Source organism: Capra hircus, chromosome 19 (genome assembly GCF_001704415.2).
Source record: "Capra hircus breed San Clemente chromosome 19, ASM170441v1, whole genome shotgun sequence".
NCBI classification, from domain to species: Eukaryota; Metazoa; Chordata; class Mammalia; order Artiodactyla; family Bovidae; genus Capra; species Capra hircus.
The window spans coordinates 36193489-36220489 of NC_030826.1; the positions used below are offsets into that span (position 1 = coordinate 36193489).

Below are 27001 nucleotides of genomic sequence, written 5' to 3' on the forward strand. Positions count from 1 at the left end.
GTTGGGCTGGGCTCTGAGTGCAGCAGGGCCACAGGTCTGTCACTGGGTGCTGCACTGTCAAGTGTTCTGAACGGACGGCTGTGTCCACTGCTGTGGCTGGCATGCACTGGGTCTTGTCCTGAGCATGTCACGTGTTGATCACAGGGACTGCAGTCTGCATCCATTTGTACAAGAGGATCTCCCTCCCCCAGGAAAGCAGATGGGCCACAGTCTCATTCTATCTCCTCTTTACTGTAGATGTCACTGTCACCATCATAGCCACTGGGAGGAGCACACAACTTTAACCCCCTGTGTGCTAAGGGGAAGGGTAGGGGCATTCGGGGCTATAAAACTAGCTATATACACACAACATTCTAGGGAGAAAGCCACCCCAAGCACACGCATGTCCAGGCACAGTGGGAGTTGGGGTCTGGAGCTCGGGGGGCCATGGGTGGTGGGTAGGTGTATGCACATCAGGACATGCAGGAGGTGGCAGAAACATTGCTGGGGTTACCTACAGGGAGGAGAGGTTGGGTGGCTGACCTGTGTCCTCCCAGATTATTCGGCTTTAGGGGTGAGCCCCAGGTGAGAAACCCCTCCCTCCTACCTTTGACCTTAGAGAGGAGGGAGAGACTATAGGACCAGATCCCCAACCAGGGGTCCCCTCCCACTACCCCAGATGTGGCAGGCACCTGGCCCCTTCCCAACACTGACACCAGACCAGTGCCAGGGTACCGGCACGGGCCAGGACAGTAAGGCAAGCAGGGGCGTCCACTTGGAAGGCCAGGGCTATGGTGGGCAGAGAGGGGGACCTAGGGCCCCTGGCAGAGAAGTGGCAGTTCTGGGCTCAGAGAGGAAGACTGCCATGGAAACGTGTCTCTGGAACACCCCATCTGGAACCCTCAGGCGTTGCCCACAGAGACTGGACCCAGGGAGGCCACCAAGGGGTCTCCATGGAGACAGAGATTGGCACTTAGGGGCCACCACAGACTGCTCACTGCAGTGATTTCCAAGGAGACAGAAGCTGGTCAACAGGGAGAGTCTCCTGCACCTGGGGGGGCAGGGAATGGGGAGGGTCACCACAGTGGCCGGACCCAGCGACAGCAGTCCATTCTCCTGGGTGTAGGTGAGTCGGGTAGCTCCTAGCTGGCACGGTACGTGGACGTGTTCTTGGGCTCCGTGCTGGGCACACACCAATCGCCGGCCTCCTGGATGGTCTGGTAGTGGCGCCAGGCTGACTTGTTGTAGACAGGCAGGCGCTCCACTGAGTCCGTGGACAGGGCCTGAGGGGCATCAGGGTCAGCCTCTCCTGCTTTCCTGCACCTTGCCCACTCCCTGGCAGACCACCCTTGCCCAGTGGTGGGCTCCAGTGGCCACTAACTATGGCCCACATGTCAGCCCAGCCAGGTGCCACACTGGTTGAGATGACTAAACCAGAAAGACCCATGAAAGCGTCTGTCCCTTCTGTGGCTTGCTCCTGCCCGTTTAAAAAGGCTGTTCACTTAAAGGTCAGGGAGGGAGAGGGAGGAGGCAGGCTGTGTGACCTTGAAAAAGGTCATCAGCTCTGGGCCTCCGTCGCCCCCTGAGCTGAATGAGTTCTCCATGCTTCCTCACAAGTCAAGGGTTCCCAGAACAGGGTCTCATTCATGCACCAGACTCACTGAAACTGCCTGCCAACTTAGGAGTGCCTGGTGGCTGGGGAACTATAGCTCTGCTCTGATTCTCAGTCTGAAATCAGGAAAAGATTGGAGGGGTGGAAAAGAAACCTAAGAACAGGCCTGACCTGTCAGCAACCCACCCTGGCCCCTTGGGCAGGCCTTGCAGGCAGGGGCCCTCACCTTGAGATAGATGACAGCGTCGGTCCCAAAGCCCTCCATGGAGAAGAGCTGCAGGTCTCCCTGGAAGTACTTGGCATAGAGGCGGGAAATGGGGAGCCCATACCCGAAGCCAGCCTGCAAGGAGGTGGGAAGGGAGCGCTCTGAGACACTGGGCCTGGGTTCCCTGGAGCTGCAGAGACCTATATGCTGAATGAGGATGGCTAAGCTTGGGTCGTACCGGGGGCTCCCAGCACCAGGGTGAGGAGGGGACAGGAGAGAGGGACAGCTCGGAGACGAGACGGGGACTGTGGGGAGAGGGACTCAGTCCAGTGGGGGGAGGAAGGCTGCAGGGCAGGGCGGGGGTGGGGAGCAGGGCAGGAGAGGAGGCTGGCCCTGGTAGTCAGGGGTCTGCGCAGGTCACTGGGCACCTCTTTGTCTCTATTTCCCACACTTAGCCCCACCTATTCCACTGGGAATGGACACAGAGGTGCTGGTGAGCTGAATAATGCCGAGAGAGGTAGTTACTCGTGGAGAGCGAGAGAAGACAGGGAGAACTGAGGAAAAGCAACAGATAGACACCCACAGATAGGTAGGGAGGTGCAGGCTGGGGAGACGGAGGAGGAACAAGGAGAGACCCGGAAGAGCTGACCGACATCACACAGCCTACAGGATGGAGGGACCGCGGGGGGGCAGGGAAGCGAGTGATGGGCACGAGTGACAATTTGATAGGAAGAGACCAGAAGACTGACAGGCATTCTTCAGGAGGTCGGGGGGAACTGGAGTGAAGCCAGCTCACCAGTGGGGTTCCCCCGGTGCCGGGCTGGGGTGTGGGGGCTGTGGAGTACATGTAGCTGAAGAGCCGCTCAATCTTCCTCAAGGGAACACCTCCACCTCGGTCACTCATCTAGGGGAGACGGGACGTGTCAGGGTCTCTAGACCTCAGTTTTCTCTACACCCCATCCCTGATCTTCTCAGGTCTTCCTCACCCCCAGCGTCTTCCCTAATCCCATCTCCTGGCAGGAGGGAAGTTTCCATACCACTGCTCTCGGGCCCTCAAAATCAAGGGTCACATACTTTGATGGAAAGATCTTCCTCGCCCAAGGCCACCATGACCTTGATAGGTGGAAGAGTGACGCTGGATTCGTGGCTTTCCACAGTTGCCCGCATGGCATTCTGCAGTGGAGAAGGTGATAGGATACACTGAGAACAGCCTGGACCTAACCACCCCCCCCCACCCTCACAAAGGAACATCCCCCAGTTTCCTCACCTTGAAGAGTTCAAAAAGCATGTGGTAGAGGTGGGAGGGGACGTAGACCATGTGAATTGGCTGTTTGGAGTTGGATGCTGCCAGGGAAGTCCAGACCAAAGATCAGGAGATTGTCAAGAAGTCACCATTCAGCATTCATTCACCAGCACCTAACACCCACACTCAACCCCCATCCATTGTCCATCCATCTGCTTGTTTGTCCATCTATTCATTCATTGTGTCCATTCATCCATTTACCTCTCCATGTAATATCCATCCATCATACAGAGTCTGTCCATCCATCCATCCAGTATCCACCCATTCATCAATCATATCCGTTCAACATCCATTCATGCCTGTCTACACATCCAACCATCCAACTGTCTTTCAGTCTATCCATCTGTTCAAACGTCTATCTTTTCCACCCATCCATTCACTCCGAGTACAGATCCATCCTTCCATTCATCCACTGTTTATCCATCCATCTGTTCATCATTTATCCCCTCAAATAGTATCTATCTATCTGTGCTATACCTAGCCTACTAGCATTCACCTTGATACCAGAATCCCCTGGAGAGCTTTTTCACCCAGGGGAGAGGGGAAGGGGCTACCCAGGTGATCCTGACACCAGCATCCTACTTCCTAAGAATCACTCTAACCTGGAGAGTTTCTTGGTTTTAGAGACTGAGTATCTTCCTGGTGCCTGGCACAGAGCTCTGTATGTAGCAGAAGCTCAATAAATGTGCAATGGATCAATGAATGAGGGAATCTGGGGCCCTGTGCTGGGCAAGTGGAGACAAAAAGTTAAATAGAATTCAGCCCTACCCTCTCAGAAATTCATGTCTAGACAGAGAAATGCACACCTCACTTTCACATCAGGTGTGCCCAGAGCTGTGTGCAAGGCTCTGGGCTTGACCCTGGGGATCTAGAAGTAAAGTGGCCTGTCTCCACCCTTCAGTTTCTGCCCCCGAGTAATTTAAACAGTGCAATTTAGAGGTCCACTTGGGGCAGGCAGGGCCTAACTCCTCTTTGGGAGGTCTGGGGAGGCTTTGCAGAGGAGCTGGACTTGAATGGGCTCTTAAGGGAAGACTAGGATATGGGCAGTGCGACTTCCAGGCATAGAGGCATGGACGCCTCAGGTTTCTGGTGCACAGGCCAGAGGGGCTGAGGAGCAGGGGCTGGTGGGGAAGAGAGAGGTAACTTCCAGGTCTCTGGTCCTTCTCACCCTCCAAGGTGTTTATCCAGTTCACCCCCTTCTTTTCCTCTCTACTGCCTTCCCCTCCCCTTGCCTAAACCTGCAGTGACCTCCTAACTGGTCTTCCTGGGTCCTCTCCTGCCTCCTCCAACCTCTAAATTAATCTTTAGAATGTTACTCAGATCCTGTCATCACTGTGCCTCAAACCTCCAGTGGTTTCTCAAAATCCCAGCTCCCGTGTGCAGCCCACGGGCCCTGCATGCCCAGCCTACGGGCCCTGCATGCCCAGCCTCTCTCTCCCGCCCCTCACCCCTCAATCTCCTAACCCACCACACTGGTCCTTCTGTTTCTCAACTACTCCATCCAAAGTAGGACCCTGTAGCCATCCTCTGTGTCCATCATTCCCTCTCTTCTTTCAGTAACAGATGCCTCCCTCCCCCAAAGTTGTAACTAGCATGTAACTGCCCAGCTAGACACTAAATTCTCAGCCTCCTCTGCAGCTGGGAGACTTAGGGAAGTGGTGTGATCAACTCCCAGGCCCTGCCTTCCACATCCTCTTTCCCAAAACTTCACCAGGGTGGAACTGGGACATGAGGGGGTATAGCCAGCTTTGACCATTCTACCCCAGGGGCTAGCGAGCGGAAAACCCCTCTCTCAAATTAACATTTTTGGATTCCAGGAAGATAGCCAAACTGGCATCCCATCTAATACGCTGCTCCTACCCATGACTGTCAGGCTATCTCATTTTGTTTCCTTCCTGAAATTAGTTTATTATTCACTCACTGGTTAAAGGCCCCGTTCCCCAACCTCCCCAACACCAAGAATGTGAGCTCCATGGGAACAGGGACCTTGCCCATAATAATGATATAGTAATAGCTCTGCTTCTCCCTCGTTTCCTGACTCCTCATCACTTCCCTCTCCCATGTCCCCCGCCCTTAGACACGCACAGCCTCATTCACTCACCATTGATCTCCTGGATCTCCAGGTCAGGAGAGGCCATGTAATACTTGTCACACAGGAGCTTGGCCATGTCATAGGCATCTGGGAGAAGCAGAGGTCATCAGGGAATGGGGTAGCTTCCCCGTAGCAGGCAATTCTCTTGGTATCAACAGTGGGTGTCACCAACATTAAACCCATGAGGATTTGGCCCCCACCCACTGGGGAATGGGTCACCCTCTGGCCAGGTAAACTTGGGGGTACACTGGGGCTCCTCTGTGGGCTAGGCACAGTGAGGACGACTCACCCTTCACCACCTCAGAGACATTGCAGTTGGGGTCGATGCTGCCGATGTGTTTGGGGTGGGCAGGGTTGGTTCTGCCATCAAAGAGCAGGGCTACAGGCAGAAACGGTGGGCGCAGTTGGTGGGGCCATGTGCCTCAGCGGTCCCTCCCTCTTCCCCTGGCTCTCCAGGACCCCACCTCTATTTCTAACACTTCTGACCCTAACACCCTCTCCCCACCCTCCTACCCTCTCTCCTCTGACCAGACCCTACAGCCTCGAATCAGGCGAGTTTTGGACCTTTGCAGGCCTAAAACATCCTTCTCCGAAGTCTCACTCCCACGCATTCTACATTCTGTGAACCTCTGAATGGTGAACGGCCCTGTGCCTGCTCACTGTGCTGGTTGATGAGCATGCGGATGGAGATGCGGCTGAGGTAGAAGCGGTCCAGGAAGTACTGGATGTTCTGGTTGGAGACGGGGTCGTCGCCATAGGTGTCCTTGTACTCCAGCACGCCCTGAGCCATTGTGGGCACCACGTCATTGTGGCGGTTCCGGATGGTGACCAGGGCGTCAGTGAACCTGCGAGGCGGGGAGATGTTGGCTCTGGGACACCCTCAGACCCTCCCAGCTCTGCCCTTCTCTCCACAGCGCCTTCACCCACTTGACTCTTCCCAGCCCTCTCCTCCAGAAGGCCTCCCCAGACCTCCCACTGCCTGCCTGACAGCCTGGCAGCTCCACAGGGTGGGTCCTGGGTCCCCCTCCACCAGACACACCAGGATTGAGGGCTGTCTCCCCGCTCACCCTGGATATCCCCAAGGACAGGGGCATTTCCGTCATCCTACAGGCATTTCTGCCCTTGGGGCTGTGGCTCACACTTGCCCTCCCGGCCCTAGCCAGGGCCTCACTCACTGGCTCAGGGTCCGATGGTCCTCAGGGTCCTTGTCCAGGAACTCCATGATGTCCAGGAGACTCTGGACGTACCTGTGCAGGAGGGGAGGCGGCATCACCTTAGCTCAGGGTCAGGCCCCTGCCCCCCTGATCTGCTAACCCAACTTTTACCCTGTGCCTTTGGGCTTCCCTGGTGGCTCAGAGGTTAAAGCGTCTGCCTCCAATGCGGGAGACCTGGGTTTGATCCCTGGGTTGGGAAGATCCCCTGGAAAAGGAAATGGCAATCCACTCCAGTATTCTTGCCTGGAGAATCCCATTCACGGAGAAGCCTAGTAGGTTACCGTCCACGGGGTCACAAAGAGTCGGACATGACTGAGCGACTTCACCTTCACCTTCAGTGGGCAGCACGCAGTGGGCTGCACGGGTTGACAAGCTGCATCACCAATTTCCTCACTCTGCTCCATCTGTATGTGACTCTCCCCGACAACACAGTAAACTTACTGTGCAAGAAAACCTCTAATTTGTTGGTTCTCAGAGGGCCTTTGCTTTGCTGTCCTAGAAGAGCAGTCTTCAAAGGGGCTTGGTGGCCGCCCCACCCACAGGGCTCCTGGTGAGAAGACTGAGGGCCAGACTGGGGAGGGGGCCTTGCCCAAGACCAGCAGTGACAGCAAGGCCTCCCCGGCCGTCATGGAAACAGACCTAGTGTCTGCCTGCAGGGTCGCTGCTGTATCGCATGGGCCAGCCCAGCACTCTCACAGAGCAGAGGCCCAAGGAGACAACCTCACACGCTGCCCTGGACACCAGGAGCTGACATCCAATTCCCAGTTCCTAGGGAACTAGATTTTAAATGGTGGGTAGGAAAAACAAGGTCGGGGGGAGTTGGTGGGGACTGGGCATGCCCAGCTCTTGACACGGGGTGGGGCTGGAGCCCATGGAGAGTCTGAAGGGGCTCAGATGCTGCCAAACTGGACTGGGAGGCAGGGAGCCACTGCTTTCCTACCAACACCTCAGCCTGCAGCAGTTCGCTCTCTTGGGGAAGGCAGAGAGCTGAGCCTCTCTCTGGCAGAAACACTTTGGCTGGCAGGAAGGAGGCGCCACTGAGAGTCTGACCAGGGAGGGCCCTGGGGCCTAACAGTCCCTCTAGAAGAGTTCCCACCATAGTCCAAAGTCCCCTGTACGCAGGGCTTTCTTTGACTTTAACAGTAAGAACAGCAGGAATCAGCCCCATTTCACAGTCTCCTCAATTGAGGCCTGAGGCAGTTCCGCAGCTGGGAGGTGAAGACAGGCCTCCAGCGCTCCTGCCACTATACAGTGTTGGCTGCTCAGAAAGGCTCAGCCCCTTGGTCCTGTGGTTCTCTCTGCCTGGAATGCCCTGCTCCCTTCACCTACTGCCACTCTCCCCTCTCTTGCTTAACCCAGTAGAGAAGACAGTGAAAGAGCTAGCTTTGAAGCTGGCTCTGCAAGTCCCAGGCTGGGCTTGTCCACTTTGAGCTGTGTGGCTCTGGCTCTCTGAGTTTTCTTATCAGAAAAAGGGAGGGTATTGTACCTACTGCTATCACTGCTTTTTGGTGAGAATGAAATGTGGTAATTAACACAGTGCCTAGCAAATAGTGAGCACTTTAAATGCTTGCTCTTGTTATGAACAGTGGCTCAGACACTGTCAGCAGCTGAGTGCGCCCTCTTAGTCCCCAGGTGGCACGTGACACACTCCTCCTGGTTACCCTAGGCACAGGCTCTGAATCACACCATGTTTGAATCTGTCACGCTCTGGACAGCCACGGAGAACAGATGGGGCTTTCCCAGCCCTGCTGCTGCTGCCTGCCTTCCCTACACAGGGCCCAGCACAGCACCTGGCAGGAGGTGGCAGAGTCACTGGTAGCGGAGCCCAGAGAGCAGAGGCAATCAGCTCCCCCTGGAACCCCCTCACCATCCTCAGCGCCCCAGCAGACAGTCAGAACGGCCCTCCTACAGCCTCACCTCAGAATTCCTGGAGAATAACAACAGCCAACGCCTACTCAGTGACCATCAGTACTCACATATGCTCAGTCTATGAAAGGGCTTTCATCTCTGAACATGTGCTATTCCCCCTTTTGCAGATAAGATAATCAGCTCAGAGAGGGCAGATGGTATGTTTCAGGTCACACAGTAAGCATTCACACTGGGATTCAAACCCAGGTCTGTCTGATGCCAAGTCTACAGCACCTGGCCAAGTGCTCACTGTCTGTATTGGTCCTAACAGGGGTGCTGCTGATGTCCATGGTGAGGGCGGCCAGTATGTACCGGTGCTGGCCTTGTGCTGGGGCTCTGCTCTGTGCTCCCCTAGTTTAACCTCCACAATGACCCTGTAGGGGGTGTGCTACTGCTGGACCCATTTTACAGATGAGGAAGTCAACATGCAGAGCTGGAATGCTCTCTCACAGGCCTGTGTTACTCCAGATCCCTGGATCCCATGCCCAAGAGAAAGCTTCACGCTCATGTGATTCTTAGAGGGAGAGGGGATTTGACAGGAGGACCTGCAGGTAAGCAAAGGTGGGAACAGATAGAGCCAGGAGAGACAGGAGACCAGCTGAGGGGTAGGTGCCCTGGAACCCCTTCCCAAGACCCAGGGCGCAAACAGAGAGGGAGGAGGTTGGAACTACGGGGCTCTGACCAGCTAGGCCAGGACTGGGGGCTGGTGACAGGATGAGCGCTCTCGCTGCTGGCCCCACCCCCCGTGGCTACCTAATGAACCACCAAGGGGGGTGGCGTGAAGCAAAACAAAGGGCACCAGGATGGACTGGCAGTGGGAGCGCCAGCTGGCAGGGCTCTCAGGAGAGCTGCAGCCTCATTCAGGCCTCAGTCTCCTGGATTGTGAAGCAGGGATTAGAATCTCTGCCCGCCTTCCTCTGGGGGACATTCCATCAGGGGAGTGGTCCTGGGTGTACTCCCAGAAGGAAGGATGACGAGAATTCTCCAGGGGAACCGTGACTGGGCCTGAACCCCCTCAAGAGTCCGGCAGGCCAGACCTCACCGGGGGTCCTAAAAAGGGAAAGATGCTGGGGAGGGCGTGATGCTGGCTCCAGGGCTGCCCACCCTGGAGGGTCAGAGAAAGAGCTGGGCTTAGACATGGACAGTCTGGAGCAGTGACATGACGACAGACGTGTCACCTGCCCTGGGCCTGGCAGAACAGGCAGGGGGCCAAGCGGCAGCACTAGGGAAGGCCCGGCCTGTCGCCCTCAGCAGCAACCAAGGCTGCCTGGGACTTCCTGGGTGACATCCGGAGTGTCCCTCCCCAACACCAAGTCACGTGGAGGCCCCAGACACTGCCTTCTGGGGCTTTCCAGCCAATCCAGAGCTGGATTTGGCAGGGGGGAGGGGTGAATTTGGTGGGAGCAGGGCGCACGTGTGTGCCTGTGTGAGTGTGTGCGGGTGAGCCTAGGTGTAGGGATGTCGGAATAAGCACCTGGCAGAGGGGGAGGAGGCACGCACAGGCTGTGCGGGCAGAGGAGTGGGGAGCCTGTGAGAACCTGGACGCCTGTGGGTGTGTGTGTGCAGACTAGTGTCCACAGCCGCTGGGGACCAGGCTGTGAACAAGGCAAACGCCCTGTGAGGAGGGAGAGGTGGAGGCGTGTCGGTGTCTGGAAGCTGCCTGCGGAGGGGCGCTGGGCGCGGCCCTGAGCCAGGCCAACCCGGGTCCCATTGCTGATGGCGCTGCTCTCCAGCCCCACTGTGTGACGTGGGCCTCGCAGCAGCAGGAGCAGATCAGAGGAGGCGATGCTGGCGGCCAGCCTCCACTCTAAGCACATAGGTGACGGCTGAGGGATTCAATGGCAGGTTTTGGCTACAGCCCCGGGCCTGGCGCAGAGCAGGCCCTGGGTGCCCGGAACCAGTGAGGCGGTCATTCTTTTCAAGGGCGAAGACTACTGGGTGTGGTGTCCACACACCTTGCTGAGGCAAGGGAGGTTCGTGAGAAGGCGCTGTGGCACCCACTCCTGCCCCCTTCCCACTCCACCCCTGCAAAGCCACAGGAGTGACTCACTGTCATTCGATTCTACTCTGCAATGCTCACTCAACCCTCCGTTTTCCAGATACATCCCCAACTCCACACCCTTTGTCAGCCTGTCACTCTCCCCAGCGAGACGTCAAGGTTACCCCTCTGGGCCCCCGCAACGCTAGCCATCAAACAATCTCTGTAAAGAAAATCTACTTTCCCACTGATTTGCTTTGCTTAGAAACCTCTGACTCCTCCAGAACACGGCTCTCTCCCTTTCCTTTGGAGCATAGCCCCCAGATCACACAGCCTGGGTTGGAATCCCGGCCCTACCACTTACTACCTGATGAGCTCAGACTAGTTACTTAATCTCTCTGAACCTCAGTTTCCTCCTCTACAAAACAGGGATGATAAAAAGGCCTACTTCGCAAGGTTGCTGTGCAGGGTCAATGAGTAAGGACGGGCTCAGAGTAGCTCCTGATCGCCAGCAGGCCTTCCAGGTGTGTCTGCCCCGCCACCATGCCATGACTACACTCTTAAGAGAACCTCTGTCACAACACATTATCTTTGACCAGAAGGTGTTGCTGCCAGAAGATCACAGACATCACTCGTGTGTAGCGTTCCATGTACTTCCACATCCAGCAGTGGCATCTCACCCATTTTACAGATGAGGAAGCCGAGACTCAGAGGGGCCACGTGGCTGGCCAAACGTTAAGTGTCCCGCAGGCACAAAAGCCAAGCCTCAGAGTCAGGCACGCCGGTGATACACCCAGGGCTTCCCTTTACCTTCCAGTCGCCTCCGAAATAGGATCCCATGACCCCAAGTCAGTCCAGCTGAAATAATACATCAGGTTCATTTAGAAAGGGCTTCCCTGGTGGCTCAGAGGTTAAAGCGTCTGCCTCCAATGCGGGAGACCTGGGTTCGAGCCCTGGGTCAGGAAGATCCCCTGGAAAAGGAAATGGTAACCCACTCCAGTATTCTTGCCTGGAGAATCCCATGGACAGAGAAGCCTGGTGGGCTACAGTCCCCGGGGTCACAAGAGTCGGACACGGCTGAGCGACTACACCCACCTTCATTTAGAAATAGGAATTCTCCACTTGCCCACAGTGACTCCTGCCTAGAACCTCTCCCCAGCTGAGTAGAAACTCCATTAGCTGTTGCCACATGTTAAATATTGCCACCACTGTTACCAATAGCACATGCACAGGTCCTGTCCATTTCCAAAGGAAAGGTTTTACTGCTCACTCACCAGTCTCTGAGGCCAGAAGCCCTCTTGCCAAGCTCTCTGGTAGGTTGTCCCCTTCCTCTCATGAAACTGCCTACCTCCACCACCTCCATCATCCAAGCTGGCAAGAGGGTTCCTATGGAGAGGGAGGTCTATCTCAGGAAGTCCTTCCTTCCCTCAGACCACAATCTCTCTTGCTGCAGTTGATGCCCATTCTCTGGAAAGAGTCTCAGCAGGCTGTCTCTTCAGTGTGTCAGCACACTCTAGCAATACCTTGGTCTGCTGCTGCTAAGTCACTTCAGTCGTGTCCGACTCTGTGCGACCCCATAGGCGGCAGCCCACCAGGCTCCCCATCCCTGGGATTCTCCAGGCAAGAACACTGGAATGGGTTGCCATTTCCTTCTCCAATGCATGAAAGTGAAAAGTGAAAGGGAAGTCGCTCAGTCGTGTCCGACCCTTAGCACGGACTGCAGCCCACCAGGCTCCTCCATCCATGGGATTTTCCAGGCAAGAGTACTGGAGTGGGGTGCCACTGCCCTCTAAATGAATCATCCATTGGGAAGCATTCCCTCTTGTCTCACTTCACTCTCTCCTGCTGGTCATTACCTCCCAGCTGTGACAGAAGATTTAAGTCAGGGCAAGCCCCAAGATGTGTAACTGATTTTCAAGAAGGGACTCCGGGACTTCCCTGATGGGCCAATGGTTAAGAATCTGCCTTGCAAGACAAAGAACATGGGCTCAATCCCTGGTCAGCGAACTAAGAGCCCATAAGCCACAGAGCAACTCAGCCTGTGTGCTACAGCTACTGAGCCCCTGCACCGCAAGTAGGGAATCCATGTGTCGTAATGAAAGATCCCCCATGCCACAAGGAAGATCCCACATGCCACAGCTCAGACCCAACCCAGCACGTAATAAATAAATATTTTTTAAAAAGAAGGGGCTCTATGGGCCTTGGGGGCATCACGGGCAATCAGCACCTCCCTGCCCTCCCTCCCCACATCTCCTGACTCTCCAAGGAAACAAGTGTCCAAGGAGGGGCCCGAGAAGCCCTGTCCTGGAGTTAAGGACCAGCTGGAAAGGCAGCCCAGTCACTCAGCTGGACAGAGCCGGAGGAGGGATGGAGAGAACAGATGGCACCTTCTGTCTCCTCCCCATGCCTTCCACGCTGCCCCATGGCAGGAAATGCCTGTTGGCTTGGAGGTCTTGGACCTCTAAGGGATAGGCCCCAGTCAGGGGTGACCTCATTGTGCCACATAAAAATCAGGCTCCGCCCTCTGTCCCCCAATCCACCTTCATCACTTGCACTAACAGTGCCCTGTCCATAAAGTGAGTGCTCGGATGCCCTAGCCGGGCTCTCTTCTGCCTCCACAACTTTGCACACACAGTTCCTTTGGTCTGAATACACTACCCTCCTTTCTAGGTCAAAGTTCACTTAGGCAACCTATAAGGCCCAGTGACACGTCACCCCCACTCTGCCTCCATTTCAACTTCCCCACAATGTTCTGATTTAACTGAAATTCACTGTGCACAGACCATGTGCCTGGTCTTTCCTTACTTTATCCTCATTTAGTTAGAATAAGTCATTTATAGCACATTCATGCACAGAAAAAGGCTGGAAGGGCATCAATAAAGGGCACTTACAAAACCTGGATGTTTGGTTAGAGGGTGGAAGAAAGGGGTTGACATTTTCTTTTATCTACTTCTTTGTGTCCTCCAAATGTCAAAGTAAGCATGTCATACTTCTTCAACGAGGGGAAGAAACCAACGTTATTTTAAAATAGTATTATTTTGCTTTTAATTGAAATAAAACAAACTCTTCAGTAGCTTACTGCTCCTGCCACTATGGAGCTCTTAAGCTTGCCCCTTTTATTCTCCCCATGAGATCATGGGCTCCTGAGGAGCAGCTGCTGCTGCTGTTTCCCTGACCTAAACACAGCACTGAGCTCCAAGTAGGTGTGGATACCCTGAATCAAAAAGGAAGCCACAGTAGTACCAGACCTGCCACAGCCAGAAAAACAGGCAAAAGATTTCTGCACACATGCCACTGAAGATTAACCATGCTTAGCTACTCACACACCCAGTTACAGAGCAAATTTTTGTTTATTCTTCATGTGATTGGCTTTTGGTTAATGTCATTCAGTTTTTAATACTTATCCCTGGACAAAGTTTTTGAGTAAACTTTACTGAGAATTTCTCTCTGCTACTGCTGCTCTGTGCAATAAACTTTCGGTCTTTACCCGTCTAAAGCTCTTTGGGGTTGGTACTGTGCCATCCTTGTGTCCATTTGAGTGTTTTCCAACATCCAAAACAGGCTGATTTGTTTGCATTATACAGCTTGAAGATTCACTTCTTCCTGTTTCCCACAAAGTTGCCCCAGCTAGATGTTATCCAACAGGTGCTAGATTTTCAGGGTCAGGGCTGGTGGCAAATGCTGACATGAGCCTGACTTGGGTTTTGGTGTGAAAATGATGATTTCCTTTTCCAGAGAATGGAGGGTGGTGGGTATAGGGCTGTCTCAGAGACATGGAGACTGGAAGTTTGATCTGAGTCCCTGCTACGGCCTAGGATTCCCACTTGACTGTGAGAACTGCCTTACCTCTCAAAGTCCCTGTGCCTCTCCTCTTTCCCCACCTCCTGCAAGGCTGCTGGGAGCATCGGGCATCTGACAATGGACTGGGCGGCATGGGGATCTAGCCAAGGGTCTCACCAGCTCTGTACCAGCTGCACCGAGGGTGTGCTCAGCACCCGGTCAGGAAGCAGGTTGATCTCCTTCATGATGTTGGCCAGGCGCACAGGCAGCTCCTGCCTGAGGAAGGTGAACGAGGTTTTCTCACAGGCATTGCTGGACCCTGCAGGGAGAGGGAAAGGTGAGCCTAAGAGTTACAAAGCACTGGAGCCAGAAGACCTCCTAGCGGTGGGGAAGGGGGTCAGGTCACTAAATACTTCATTTCCTGAAGGTTCAGAAGAGACAAGAAGACAAGGAGGCACAGGACAAGGGGCCCCTCCTGACCCATGCAGTGGCCGCCACACCACCCAGCCTAACCCTTAGGGAGGTGGTGTCCTTTCGCCACCTCCAGCTGAACCCTGCTTGCCTTCAACCACAGGGGACAGGGCCACTCTGGGCCCCCTGGGTGCTGCCTCTAGCCCAAGTTATCTCACTTCTTCTCTTTCTTTCCCTCCTAGTAGACTCTCACTCTGCAGGGCTTGTGGGCAGAGGAGCCTGGGAAACCCATCCTATCTTGAGATGAGCTCCCCTGGCTGAGGGAAGCTGTGCTCAGACCACTGCAGCCATAGGGTCCTGGCACCATCTTGGCCCAGATGGTCTTTATGTCCACAGTAGACTTGCCCCTAAATTAATGCCCACCCACCTGAGAGGTAGACAGGGTCGGGGAACTAGGGCCCAAATACTTAGATTCTTGGTCTGGCTTGAAGATGAAGAGTGAGTAGAGGACTGAATGAGGTCATGGCCTAGAGTCAGGAGACCTGGGTTCTAAGTCCAGGTTCTGCTTTTAACTCTGTCACCCAGGGCATGTCACTATCCCTCTGAAGATCTGCTTTACCCACTGAACTCCAAGTGGACCACTCTACTGTGAGTCCCTCCCTGCTGTGACAGTTCTGTTAACTGGGGCCCAGTCTGGACTAGACAACTGCCGGAGGCTGGGAGTGGGCTCAGGCAGCTTTCCTACATGGCGGGAGCTCAAACACGGAGGGAAGCAGGTGAACAAGTAATCGGGCAACAGATGCCCTGTGTCCTGGCTGCCACCTCCCCGCCCCCTCCCATCAGTGACGCAGCTGTAACCTGAGCCAGGCACTGTCCCCTCAACTCTTGAGAGACCTGGGCAACCCCTTCTAGTCCCTAGCTGGCACCATAGAAATTCCGTGTGAACAGAAACTGTCCAAACAATGCCTGTTTCAGTCACCATGTTGGCACAGCCTTCCCACTTCCCGATCACTGGTGGTAGGTGACCCTGGCCCAGGAACCCAGGGGCAGCCAAGGATGGGTACAAGCTGTCTGACTCCATTTCATGGTGCCCTGGACCCCTACGCAGCTGGAGACAGCCGGCCAGGCCACAGCAGATTTGATCTTCAAGCGTCCTTGTCCTCCAAGACAGCTGGGGGCCAGCTCTTTCAGTGAGGGGAGGTGTACCAGTCAGGGCCTCTCTCCTGTTGACTCATTTGAAAGAGTCCCTCCCGCTAACAGACCCCCAGGGCAGGTCTCCTTCCCGAAGGCTCGCAATGCCCCCTAGTCACTCCTACAACACCCCCCATTTTCCTCTCTGACCTTTACTCTTGGAGTCGCCAAGACAATCCCTAGTAACCCTTCAGTGCCTGGATACACCCTCCTGCTCCAACGGCACTGACTCACTGCCCCTTCCTCTCACAAGACTCCTCACAAAACCCAGTAAGATACCGTGGACCCCCTCCTTCTCAGTGCCCCCACTTCCCCCTAACAGCCCAGTCTCTTCAGCCGGGGTGCCCTTAACCCTTTCAAACCCAACTGGCCCCTGCCTCCCCGTTAACTCTTTCCTGTCTGGACTCCAACGTTTGCAAGCAAACCTTCCCTGTCACTCGGCCTCCCTCAGCCTCCGAGTTAACCCTTCACGACCACGACTCCTTCACCCCCACTCCCGCCCCTCGCAGACCCCCGGGGCCAGCCGCCTCCTGCTCACTCGTACCGAAGTCCAGAAACTGCTTCATGGACAGCGGGGATGGGGAGAACTTGCTGAAGTGCTCGATGTATTTGGGGGCCCCTGCCAGGGACGCATTCTTCAGCAGCGCGCGGACCCAGCGCATGGCGGTGGCGACCACTTCTCGGGCTCGGGTTCTGGACCCTGCGCGGGCAGCGCTGGCGCTCGGCCCAGCCCAGCCCAGCCCGGTGCCGCGGCGGCCGCCTCCTCCCCCCCGCGACCCCGACTGGGCTCCGAGTCCCGGCCAATTGGCTTGTTGCGGCGCCCCGACGTCGCTAATGGCGTCTCACAAACAACTCCAGGAGAGCCAATAGCCTCTCGCCCCGGCACGTGGCTACCCCCCCGGGCCCGCCCCCTTAACCCAGTGTTTGCCCCGAGCGGCCTGCTGTTTTCGAGAGGCAGTGCCGAGAGCCCGCCTCCCCGGCGTCACTGCGCGAGTTCTTCCTCCGGGCCTAGCCCGGATTAACCCCTCCCTCCCGAAAGGCCCGTTATTCCCTTTCCTCTTACACTCCGTTTCGCCGTTCCCTCCCCGAATCTCCTTCACTTGCCTGCCCGGAGGTTGTTCGAGAGCTTTCAACGCATCCTCTTCCGCCCGCAAGGGCCCGATTCACCTGTCCCGATTTCCACCCACCTGCTCTCCCTCAGGGCGTCTGGTGGGTTCCCAGTCTGGACGACTGTGACTCGGACTGTGGATGAATCGGGATGCGAGCCCATGCTAATCCCTCATATAGACGTGTAACACACCTACTTCCACAAAGATCCAAGCAGCTCAGGACAAGGCAGCATTTTGCTTTTCCAGTTAAAAAACACCGAGTCAACCCCCTCATTAACGCCTAGCGGCGGCTACAATGAACTTTTAAAATCACCTTTATTATTCTCTACTCTTGGATAAGGTAAAGGCAACCCACTCCAGTATTCTTGCCTGGAAAATCCCATGGATGGAAGAGCCTGGTAGGCTGCAGTCCATGGGGTCGCTAAGGTTCGGGCACGACTGAGCGACTTCACTTTCACTTTTCACTTTCACGCACTGGAGAAGGAAATGGCAACCCATTCCAGTGTTCTTGCCTGGAGAATCCCAGGGACGGGGGAGCCTGGTGGGCTGCCGTCTATGGGGTCGCACAGAGTAGGACACGACTGAAGCGACTTAGCAGCAGCATTTGACCCGAGAAAGCAACCTTTTTCGCACTGGGCTTTCTTAGAGAAAGGTCCTGGAAGATGATCTGTGCTGGAGGCCAAGAGCCGGCACTTCACAGCAGTCCGGATCTCTCGTGGGAACAAAGCTCGTCCTCTTGTGGTCCAACGCCGGATATGTCCTGTCCCGGTATCCCACCCACTTGCCCCTATGAGGTGTTTTTCCGCTTCAATCCTTGGCCCACACTCACCAAGTGCCAAATAGTTGCTAGGTTTATATGCTGGGAACAGGAAACACAGACTGGATTGGGACACACAGACAGGATTGGGACATCGTCTTTTGGCTTGATTGTTTCATTTCTCAGTTGAGAGAGCTGCATAAGTAAATAATTAAATAGTTAACAACAGATGCAGTTGTAACCAGTGCAGAGCTGTGTGCAAGGCTTCACAATGGAAGGGACTCTCTTAGCTGAATGAATAATATTCCATATGCCAGGCACTCTTTGCATGCATCATGTCATTGAATTCTCCAGATAGCTCTACCGTGCTGCTGTTACCACCATTTTACAGTTGAGCAAACAGGTTCAGGTACCATCTTCCACTGCAAATCTGAAGGTGTTACTTCCCTTGCTCACAGCCTTGGCTTTCACTTCTTACCGGAGCCTTTCCAGTTCTCACATGATCTACTTTAACTCTCTAGCCTCATCTCTTCCACACTCCCCTGCTCAAGTCCCACCCATACTTATCTAGTGCCTTGAACCAGACTTAAATCTCCCCACTGTTGCAAATGCGGTCTCCTACCCATGGATCATTCTTTCTTCTCACTTTCACCTACCCATTCTTCTGCACTCACCAAAATCGTCAATGACCTAATTGCTAGCTGAATGGAGTGCAGGTAACAAAAGGCACAAATCCCCAAATTTTCCACTATATGTTCAATTTGGGTTGGTGGGGCGTTCTCAGGGACTCAGACTGACAGAAACTTTATCTCAACACAGGCTTCCACAGCATCAGAGCTGGGAGAAGCAGAACTGGGAGAGTCTCACCCAGCAATTAACTGTCTCAGCCCCAAACTGATCCCCTCCCCTCCGGCTGACAACTCATTGGCCAGAATGGCATCATCCAACCAGGAGGACCTAGGAAGTGCAATCCAGCCCTGTGCCCAGGAGAGGGAGAATCATCTGATGGGTTTTTTTTTTTAACTGATACAAGAGCCAAGACACTTCTTTTAAAGTGTCTGGAGGTACTGCAGCTCCAAGGAACTCAATAAACTTGGCATAATACAGGGTTCTTTTCTATAAAGTGGGCATTGCTGGATCTCTGCCAGTATGTTTCTTTCATGAAAGTGTAGCTGAAACAGTCCTGAAAATGTCTACTTACTTTCACAAGTGTGTGTGTGACAGATGGTATGTTTTCATCCAAACAAGTGCTCCCAGGAGATGGGGGCTGGGCCTGTGCACTGGTCAAAGCGATATATAGATCCCACTTCATTCTTCAGTGGTGGCAAAGGACTGGACCAGGCTGGACTGAACTCTGATCAACTTGAGCTAGGCTTTGACAACCTACATGTGTGTTTTTTCTGACGTAGAGAATAACCCAGATTTGGAGAACAAACTGAGGTCTCTGGTTACTGGTCCTGGAAGTTGTGGGTAGGGGCTGGGGTTTTCTTGGAGGAACTAGACCATTTCACTGTCAATCAGTGACAAATCCCAGCATTGAAAGTGAGGCAGTGGGCTCTCATAGAGAGGGTAGAGGGCAGACAGCTGCCACAGGGGGCCACCTGAGGCAGCTGAAGCTGAATTGAAGATCTGCCTCTAGGCTTTTCTGAGCAGTAATTTCCAGCTTTCTTGTCAAAAAGGCTTCCCTGGTGACTCAGATGGTAAAAAGTCTGCCTGCAATGCAGGAGACCCAGGTTCAATCCCTGGGAAGATCTCCTGGAGAAGGAAGTGGCAACCCACTCTGGTATTCTTGCCTGGGAAATCCCATGGACAAAGGAGCCTGGCGGGCTACAGTCCAAGGGGTCGCAAAGAGTTGGACATGACTAAGCAACTAATACTTCTTGTCAAAGGTCCTTGGGAACAATTAACAGAAGGACTTGTGACAGAATTTAGGACAGAGAACTCACAGGGTAAGCAGCCTTGCTCCATCTCCCACGTCTGAGGCTTGGTTTTGGCACTAGCAGAGGCTGGGACACGCGTGTCCACGCACCATTCAGGGTACACAAGCACAGTCCACAGCCTTAGCCAGAGGAGGCAGCAGAGAGCTCAACCCAACTCTGCGCCTGTGAGCTCAGGTCAGAAGTGTGTCTGGAAGAGCTGCTGCAGGCCAGGGCTCCCGGTTCTCCCTCCCAGAGCTAGGGAGTGGACACTAGGACTTTTCAGTTTTTCCACCCTTGGGTCACAGGTTCACCATCTGATCTACTCATCATGGTATCTAGGTCTGGTTGTGGGGAAACTGAGGCAGTAACCAGGCTCTTATCTGAAGGTAGCCACCAGATGAGGGCTCTCAGCTCTCCATCTGTGCACACAGCTTCACTCTATCATTAGCCAGGACTACCTGCTTCTACAGCAGAGTAGCTTCCTGCCTCTTCCAGACCCTGCACACCACCGCCTCTACTCACACTCCTTCCCCAGGATGGCACAGTGTCCACCAAGAAGCTGCTTTGGATTCCATACAGTCTACTCAGGGCCTTTCCTCACCTGATGTTCTGAATCTCAGTTATGGGACAGTGACCATCCCTGAAGTCTGGGGCACCCCTGAGAACAGGAGCTGTTATCTCTGCCATAGAGCTTCACCCTCCCAACCTCTCAGAGCCCTGAGCCTGGCTCTGTCCACCTAGGGATCACCTAGGTATCATGATCCATCAGATGGAATGGTGTTGGTAAGACGTGGGGGTAGATGGAGGCAGATGCAGTGTGTACAAACAGGGGGCTCTTTACTGGTTGCCGTGAGAAGCCTATATACAAAGAAGGCACAAGGAGGGGGAAGGAGCTCCCCTGCTACAGTACCATGAAAGGGGGGAGGGGCTGAGGAGGGGACCTGCCAACAGGCCGGGGTCAGGAGAGGTTTTCTGGAAACAGCTCAACTTCTAGAACGGGCCACAGGTGAGACGGCAAAGCTAAACTGGCTCCAAAAGCCAAAGAGCGCCAAGAGCTTCCACTTCCAGGTCTCCAACCCACGGTCAGTGAGGGCAGAGTAGGGTCTGGCCGATGGGCCGTGATGGGGCTTCCTCCCTGTTCTACATTCAAGTGTCGCTCCTCTGTGATCGCGGGGAGATCCCTCCAGGCCTCAAGGTCAGGATGGTAACGTGGGTGAGAAGTGGTATCTGCTCTGTATCCGTCCATCATCTCCGTGGCCCAGGACTGGTCCCCACTCTATTGAGGATGCCCTCATGCTCCCAGAGTGGTCCCAGCACAGCCTGTCCCGGCTGCCTAGCAGCATGTCCACCTCTGTGTCCTCAGGCTGCGCTTCCTACGGGTGCGCGTAATGCCATGGCTGAGTTCAGAGGTTTTCCCAGCAATTCATGAAAGAGAGCCACCCTGGGGACCTTCCTTCTAGTTCATTCTGCTCTTGGTCTGAGCACGCCGGGCCCTTTGAACACCTCCTTGAACACCCTCAGGCAGGCTCCCCACTCTCTGCCATGGTTGCTGAGAGCTCCACTGGGGGTCTGTGGGCTGCTCCTTGTCAGTAGTTTTCATCTCGAGGTCAGGGTCAATCCAGTGCCTATGGCTCATGAGGGGTCCAGTGTGAACAGAGGAAGGGTCACCACACTGGGGGCCTCTTCCTCCTGGCTCTGGCAGAAGGCCTTTGGCTTGGTTTTGGCACTGGTAAAGGCTGGGACACGCATGGCCGTGCACCATTCGGGGTGCACAAGCACAGTCCACAAGCAGTGGGGCCCCCATGTGCTCATACGTGACCAGGGCACAGGGCTGCAGTGCTCAGCAGTGCACGGGCCACAGCCCCAGCCTTCCTTCAGGGAGACGGCCATGGCCACATAGCACATGCATGCACTTGAAAGGTGTGTGTGCCCGAGCCTGCTGGTGCCAGCCAGAGGCAGCAGCCCCTGGGGTCTGTTGGGGCTTAAATTATGATAAATAGAAGAAGAGGACACTGGAGGAGCAGGGTGCGATCAGGGAGGATGTCAGTAGTATTGGCCCCGAGTCTGCCAGCTGGTCACCCAGTGCTTCTTGGTGGGCAGGGTGCTCCCTGGAGGTGGGTAGCGCTCCTCCTCCCGGATCCTCACCGCGTGGTACTTGGGCATGATCCGGTAATAGCGGGTCCGCTTAAAGAAATCACACTGGAGGAGGGGGAGAAGAGGGAGGCCCTCAGAAGCCAGCATTTACACCAGCGGGAAGATAGGCCCAGTCCCTTCCTTCCTCACCAGGAGGTCCTCAAAGCCAGGACCCCTACCCAAACACAATGCCATCTCCCTGCCCTGAGACGAAGAGGACAAGGTTCCCCACCCCAGACCCCAGAGGAAGGAGGAGCTGAGGAAAGCAGAGAGGAGAGGGAGAGGCAGATGGAGTCAGAGGGGCAGTCGCCTAGATTGCAGATGGAATGGCTAGGAGGGGTGGGGATCTACAGTGACCACAAGGTCGGGAGGGGTCAGTTTGTCAGCCCAAGAGGGTCCCAAGAGGAAAAGTGCTGGTTCCCAGGAAGAAGGGCTCTACTAGTCCCCTCCTTCTCTGGAGGTGGGGATGGCAGTATGGAATCGCTCTGAAGTCTGTCTTGTGGCCTACAAACATGGGGCCTAGCCTTGACCCTTTCCAATCCCCAGAAAGCATAAGGGGCACAGGGAGGGTTTATGGCTCGCTCTTGAAGGATTCAGTGGGGAGGCTGGTGAGAGCAGACACCCCGGGCTCTCCGAGGATGTGGAGGGGAGACTGGCAGTGACCTGCTCTTTGGAGGTGGTGCTGGAGACAGAGTGGAGTGCAGAGAGGGCCCATAAAGGAAGAGGAGCAGACAGGAGAGAGTCAGAGGCCCCAGCCAGCTGGGGGCTTGGGGAAGAGGGCCCGGAGGCCGCGTTACCCAGCTGGGCCGGGGTGGGGGCTGCCCCCCTCAGTAGTCTTCCGTCAGCCTCTCTGTCTCTGACGGCTGGCTCTTCATCTCCGCCTTCTGCCTCTTAGCTTCATACAGGGCGCGAGTGCGGGCTCGCTTGAAGAAGCCGCACTGCGGAGGGGAGGAGGTGGGGAGGGGCCATCAGGGGGAGCTGGGGGGTCCTTGCCAGCAGCACTCATGAACTGGGGCTTAGGGCTGGGGAGCCTGGATGCCTGGTTCCCAGCCCCAGCTTTGTGATGTGGCAGGAGCCAGAGCTCCTGGTTCCCCTTTCCGGCTTGCAAGTCCCCCGTTAACCCAGGACTGGGAGCTGGAGAGAAAGTGGGGAGGACTTGGGTGATGGGTGGGGTGAGATGGAATGAGATGAAGGGAGAGTTGATGAGGGTCTGCTGGCAGGGGGTCCCAGAGTGGGAGTCCCAGTGGCGGGCTGGGTGTTCTAACCTTCCACAGCAAGAGGATGATCAGCCCCAGCAGCAGCAGCCCGGCACTCACAGCCACAAGCACCAGCCACAGCTCGATCTCAGCCGGCAGCTCCTCCACCAGGTCAGAGTCAATGTCCACAGAAAACTGGAAGGGGTGAGAAGGGGCTCAGCCATGTGTCTACCCCCTTAGGCCCTGAGCTCATCCTTCCTGTTTCAGCTGGACCCAGAACCCTGCTGTTTGATTTATTGCCTGTAGGGGGCACACAGGGACTGGAAAAGCCCCTGCCAGCCCATTGACAGGCGCAGATTCCTCTGTCCTCTCCTTTCTCCTAGAGGCAGACACCAAGATCTCAGGTCTGGGAGGCAGCCTAGAGTCTGGTTTGTGACCCACACATCCAGGCTTGGATACCAGCTCCATCCTTCACAAGCTGTGGGACCTTGGACAAGTAATTTCACCTCTCTGAATCTCCATTTCATGCTCTCTGATAAGAGGATCGTAATGCCTACTCCATAGTATAGTAGGGCAGCCTAAAGTATGGGTTCCGGAGCCAGACTACCTCGGTTCAAGTCCTAACTATGTTATTCACTAGCTGTGTGACCTTGGGCAAGTTACTTAACCTTTCTTTTGTTCATCTGTGAAATAGGGAATATGCTAATAATATCTGTATCATAGGTTGCCGGGAGGATTAAATGTGTTTAATATGAGTAAACTGCTTTGAGAAATACCTGGTATAGAGCAACCCTTCCACAAATATTTACAAAAAAAATAGAATGCATAGCATATAGTAGCATTTTTTCTTCCCCTACAATGAAGATATATATATATAAATAATATTATTATATTACAGGTTTTATAATATAGTTATTGTACATATTTTGCATATATATACACATATATATATTTTAACCTTCCTTTGTGTGTGTTTAATATTTACTTATTTGGCTGTGCTGGGTCTTAATTGCTGCATGTGGGATCTTGTTCCCTGGCCAAGGATCAAATCCGGGCCCCCTGCATTGGGAGTGCAGAGGCCTAGCCACTGGACCACCAGGGAAGCCCCTGCATATATATTTATTTATAGAAAAATATTTTTCTGACTGTACATGATTTCTTAAAAAGTTACTTTTATCATTTCATATTTTTAAATGTATATATTAAACATATATATTTTTTCTCTCACATAAATGGGATCTGTGTGTACTATACACACTCTTCTGTTACCTTTTCCATCATTTTTCGATGTTGGTTAATAAAGATCAACCTAATCTCTTCTGACGACTGCACGTCATTGTAGGAAATGTGCCAGAATTTATTGAACCAATCTCATGCTGAAAGATATTTAGATTGTTTCCAATTTTCTGCCATTATAAACAACGCTTTAAAATATCCCCATGTATTTATGTTTGCAAATTTGTCCTATTAGCTCCTTGATATATTATCATATACAAGATCAAAGGAAATATACAACTAAAAATTTAATAGATATTGACAAATTCATCTTTAAAAAGAATCCATCAATTTATATTCCAATCAATAGTATTTCCTTCCACCTTATCAGAACAAGACAGGATTCTTCTTTTTAATATTTTCTCATATGATATAAAAAAAATCTTATTGCTGTTATATTTCACCAATACGTACAATGCCTATGTATGCCACCCTTTCTCTTTACATATTAAAAACGTCTATCAATATTCTGTCATATATGCTATAAACTTTTTTTTTTCCTTGGCCAAAGCATTGGAGCTTCCCAGGACTGATCTCCTTTAGAATGGACTGGCTGTATCTCCTTGCAGTCCAAGGGACTCTCAAGAGTCTTTTCCAACACCACAGTTCAAAAGCATCAATTCTTCGACACTCAGCTTTCTTCACAGTCCAACTCTCACATCCATACATGACCACTGGAAAAACCATAGCCTTGACTAGACGGACCTTAGTCGGCAAAGTAATGTCTCTGCTTTTGAATATGCTATCTAGGTTTGTCATAACTTTCCTTCCAAGGAGTAAGCGTCTTTTAATTTCATGGCTGCAGTCACCATTTGCAGTGATTTTGGAGCCCCAAAAATAAAGTCTGACACTGCTTCCACTGTTTCCCCATCTACTTCCCATGAAGTGATGGGACTGGATGCCATGATCTTAGTTTTCTGAGTGTTGGAGCTTTAAGCCAACCTGTTCACTCTCCTCTTTCACTTTCGTCAAGAGGCTCTTTAGCTCCTCTTCACTTTCTGCCATAGGCTGGTGTCACAGTTTCACTCTGTTGCATGTGGCTGTCCAGTATTCTCAGCGCCACTTATTGAAAAGACTGTCCTTTCTCCATTCTTTGCTCCTTTGTTGTAAATTAACTGTCTATGGTGGTTTGGTGATTTAGTTGCTAAGTCGTGTCTGACTCTTGAGACCCCATGGACTGTAACCCGCCAAGCTTCTCTGTCCATGGGATTTTCCAGGCAAGAATGCTGGAGTGGATTGCCATTTCCTTCTCCAGGGGATCTTCCCAACCCAGGAATCGAACTCAGGTCTCCTGCATAGCAGGCAGATTTGAAAAGTTGTTGAACCATGCAAAGACGCCAGGATTCTTGGCCTCTGGAGGAGAAGAATTCAATCTGGGGCCACAGACAAGGCTTGATCGCTCAGAGCTTTTGTGTAATAAAGTTTTATTAAAGTATAAAGGAGATAGAGAAAGCTTCTGACATAGACATCAGAAGGGGGTAGAAAGAGTACCCCTGCTATAAACTTTTAAAACAGTAATAAGTCTTTTGCCCTCTTAGTTTCTTTACCATCTCTTTTGCTGTATACAGATTTAAAATTTCAGAGTTGAATTTTTCAAATTTTGTTCGTGATTTCTGGGTTTAATAAAATAACTCCCTCTCCCAATAATTAAAGAATATTATTAAAGTATTTCCTGAATTTTCTTCTGGCATATTAGGTTTTATTTCCTACATTTAAATATTTAATCTAACTCAAATATGTTTTTGTTTATGGTGTGAGGCAGGGGTTTGTCTTTACTTTCCAAATATGTTCTCCCAATACTACTTAATCATCTATATTTTTCTCCTTATTAAAATGCTATCTGTATAATAAAAGTAAATTCCTATTCTGTTCCATTGATCTCCCTTCCTCTGCTATCTTAATTTATTTTAGGAAATGTATGGTAATGTATTTAATCAACCCATCATTCACCTCCTATACATATCCCTTCTAACCTTTTCATAACAAATTATAGCCATTTTGTGGTATTTATTTTTCCATATATATCTTAGAATCAAGTTTGGGAACTTTGTTTCAGGTTTTCACAGAAATGCAACATCTTTACACGCAGATCAAATGAGCCCAAGTAGAGGTTCTCAACCCTGGCTGCACAGTAGAATCTCTGGGGGTACTTTTAAACATACCAATACTGGGGTCCCACCTCGACAGACTCAGAATTCATCACTTAGGGGTGTAGTCCAGAAACTAGCAGTCCTCCAGGGGACTCCAGTGTGCTGCCAAGACTGAGACCAAATAGCTAAAGTATGTGGAAGTGCTCTGAAAAGATACCCTGCACTCCCTTGCCCTGGCCAGGTTCTGCTGTCTGCTTAACGCGCTCACTCACCCGCACTGTCTTATTCTCCATGTTGATGGTGGGGACGCTGGTTCGGAGGAACAGGGTGGCCCAGCTGGCTACCCTGACTCGGTCAAAGTCTCTGTAATCCTGGAGAGGGGCATGATGAGTCAAAAGGAGCAGCTGAAGTCCCTCTGAGCCTCCTTCCTGACCAGCCCCCGGGACACTCTCCCTCCACAGAGCATCTTTAAACAGCACTCCAAAGGACCTGTCACCAGGCCTCTCCTCTACACACGAATGCACATCATTCATTCATCTCTGTGTCAGGTCCTATGCTGGATGCTGGGGACAGCAGGGACAGTGAAGGTCACAGTCTAGGTCTGGACTGCGGGCTAAATCTGGCCCAGGAGCTGCTTTTGTATAAAGTATTTCTGGCACACAGACACGCCCATTCACTAGCGTACTGTCTGTAGTAGCTACTGTCTGTAGCTGTCTGCTACAATGCAGAATTGAGTACCTACAACAGAAAGCACGTGGCCCACAGAGCTGAAAAGAGATGTTTAATCTAGTCATTCACAGAAGAAGTTTGGTCTAGGTTGGCTGGCACTGCAACCCAGAGCAGAGTGTG

General features: G+C 53.1%; 2 protein-coding genes across 2 annotated transcripts in view; both read right to left on the reverse strand.

Annotated features, from left to right (window-relative positions):
• On the reverse strand, positions 211-16504 carry PDK2 (pyruvate dehydrogenase kinase 2). The gene is made up of 11 exons (XM_005693678.3): positions 16218-16504; positions 14249-14390; positions 6367-6438; positions 5852-6036; positions 5481-5570; positions 5201-5278; positions 3064-3140; positions 2871-2969; positions 2593-2700; positions 1818-1931; positions 211-1262 (listed from the first exon to the last, which is right to left on the reverse strand). The coding sequence occupies exons 1-11, from the start codon at positions 16333-16335 to the stop codon at positions 1122-1124; spliced, it is 1224 nt and encodes a 407-aa protein (XP_005693735.2). The 5' UTR covers positions 16336-16504; the 3' UTR covers positions 211-1121.
• Positions 20272-27001, reverse strand: part of ITGA3 (integrin subunit alpha 3) — a 28672-nt gene continuing 21942 nt past the window's right edge. Inside the window, exons 24-27 of the mRNA XM_018064902.1 lie at positions 26425-26523; positions 22857-22982; positions 22389-22529; positions 20272-21657 (exon numbers count right to left, since the gene is read on the reverse strand). Coding sequence (XP_017920391.1) covers positions 22419-22529; positions 22857-22982; positions 26425-26523 — 336 coding nt within the window. The 3' untranslated portion in view covers positions 20272-21657; positions 22389-22418. The remainder of the gene's footprint in view (positions 21658-22388; positions 22530-22856; positions 22983-26424; positions 26524-27001) is intronic.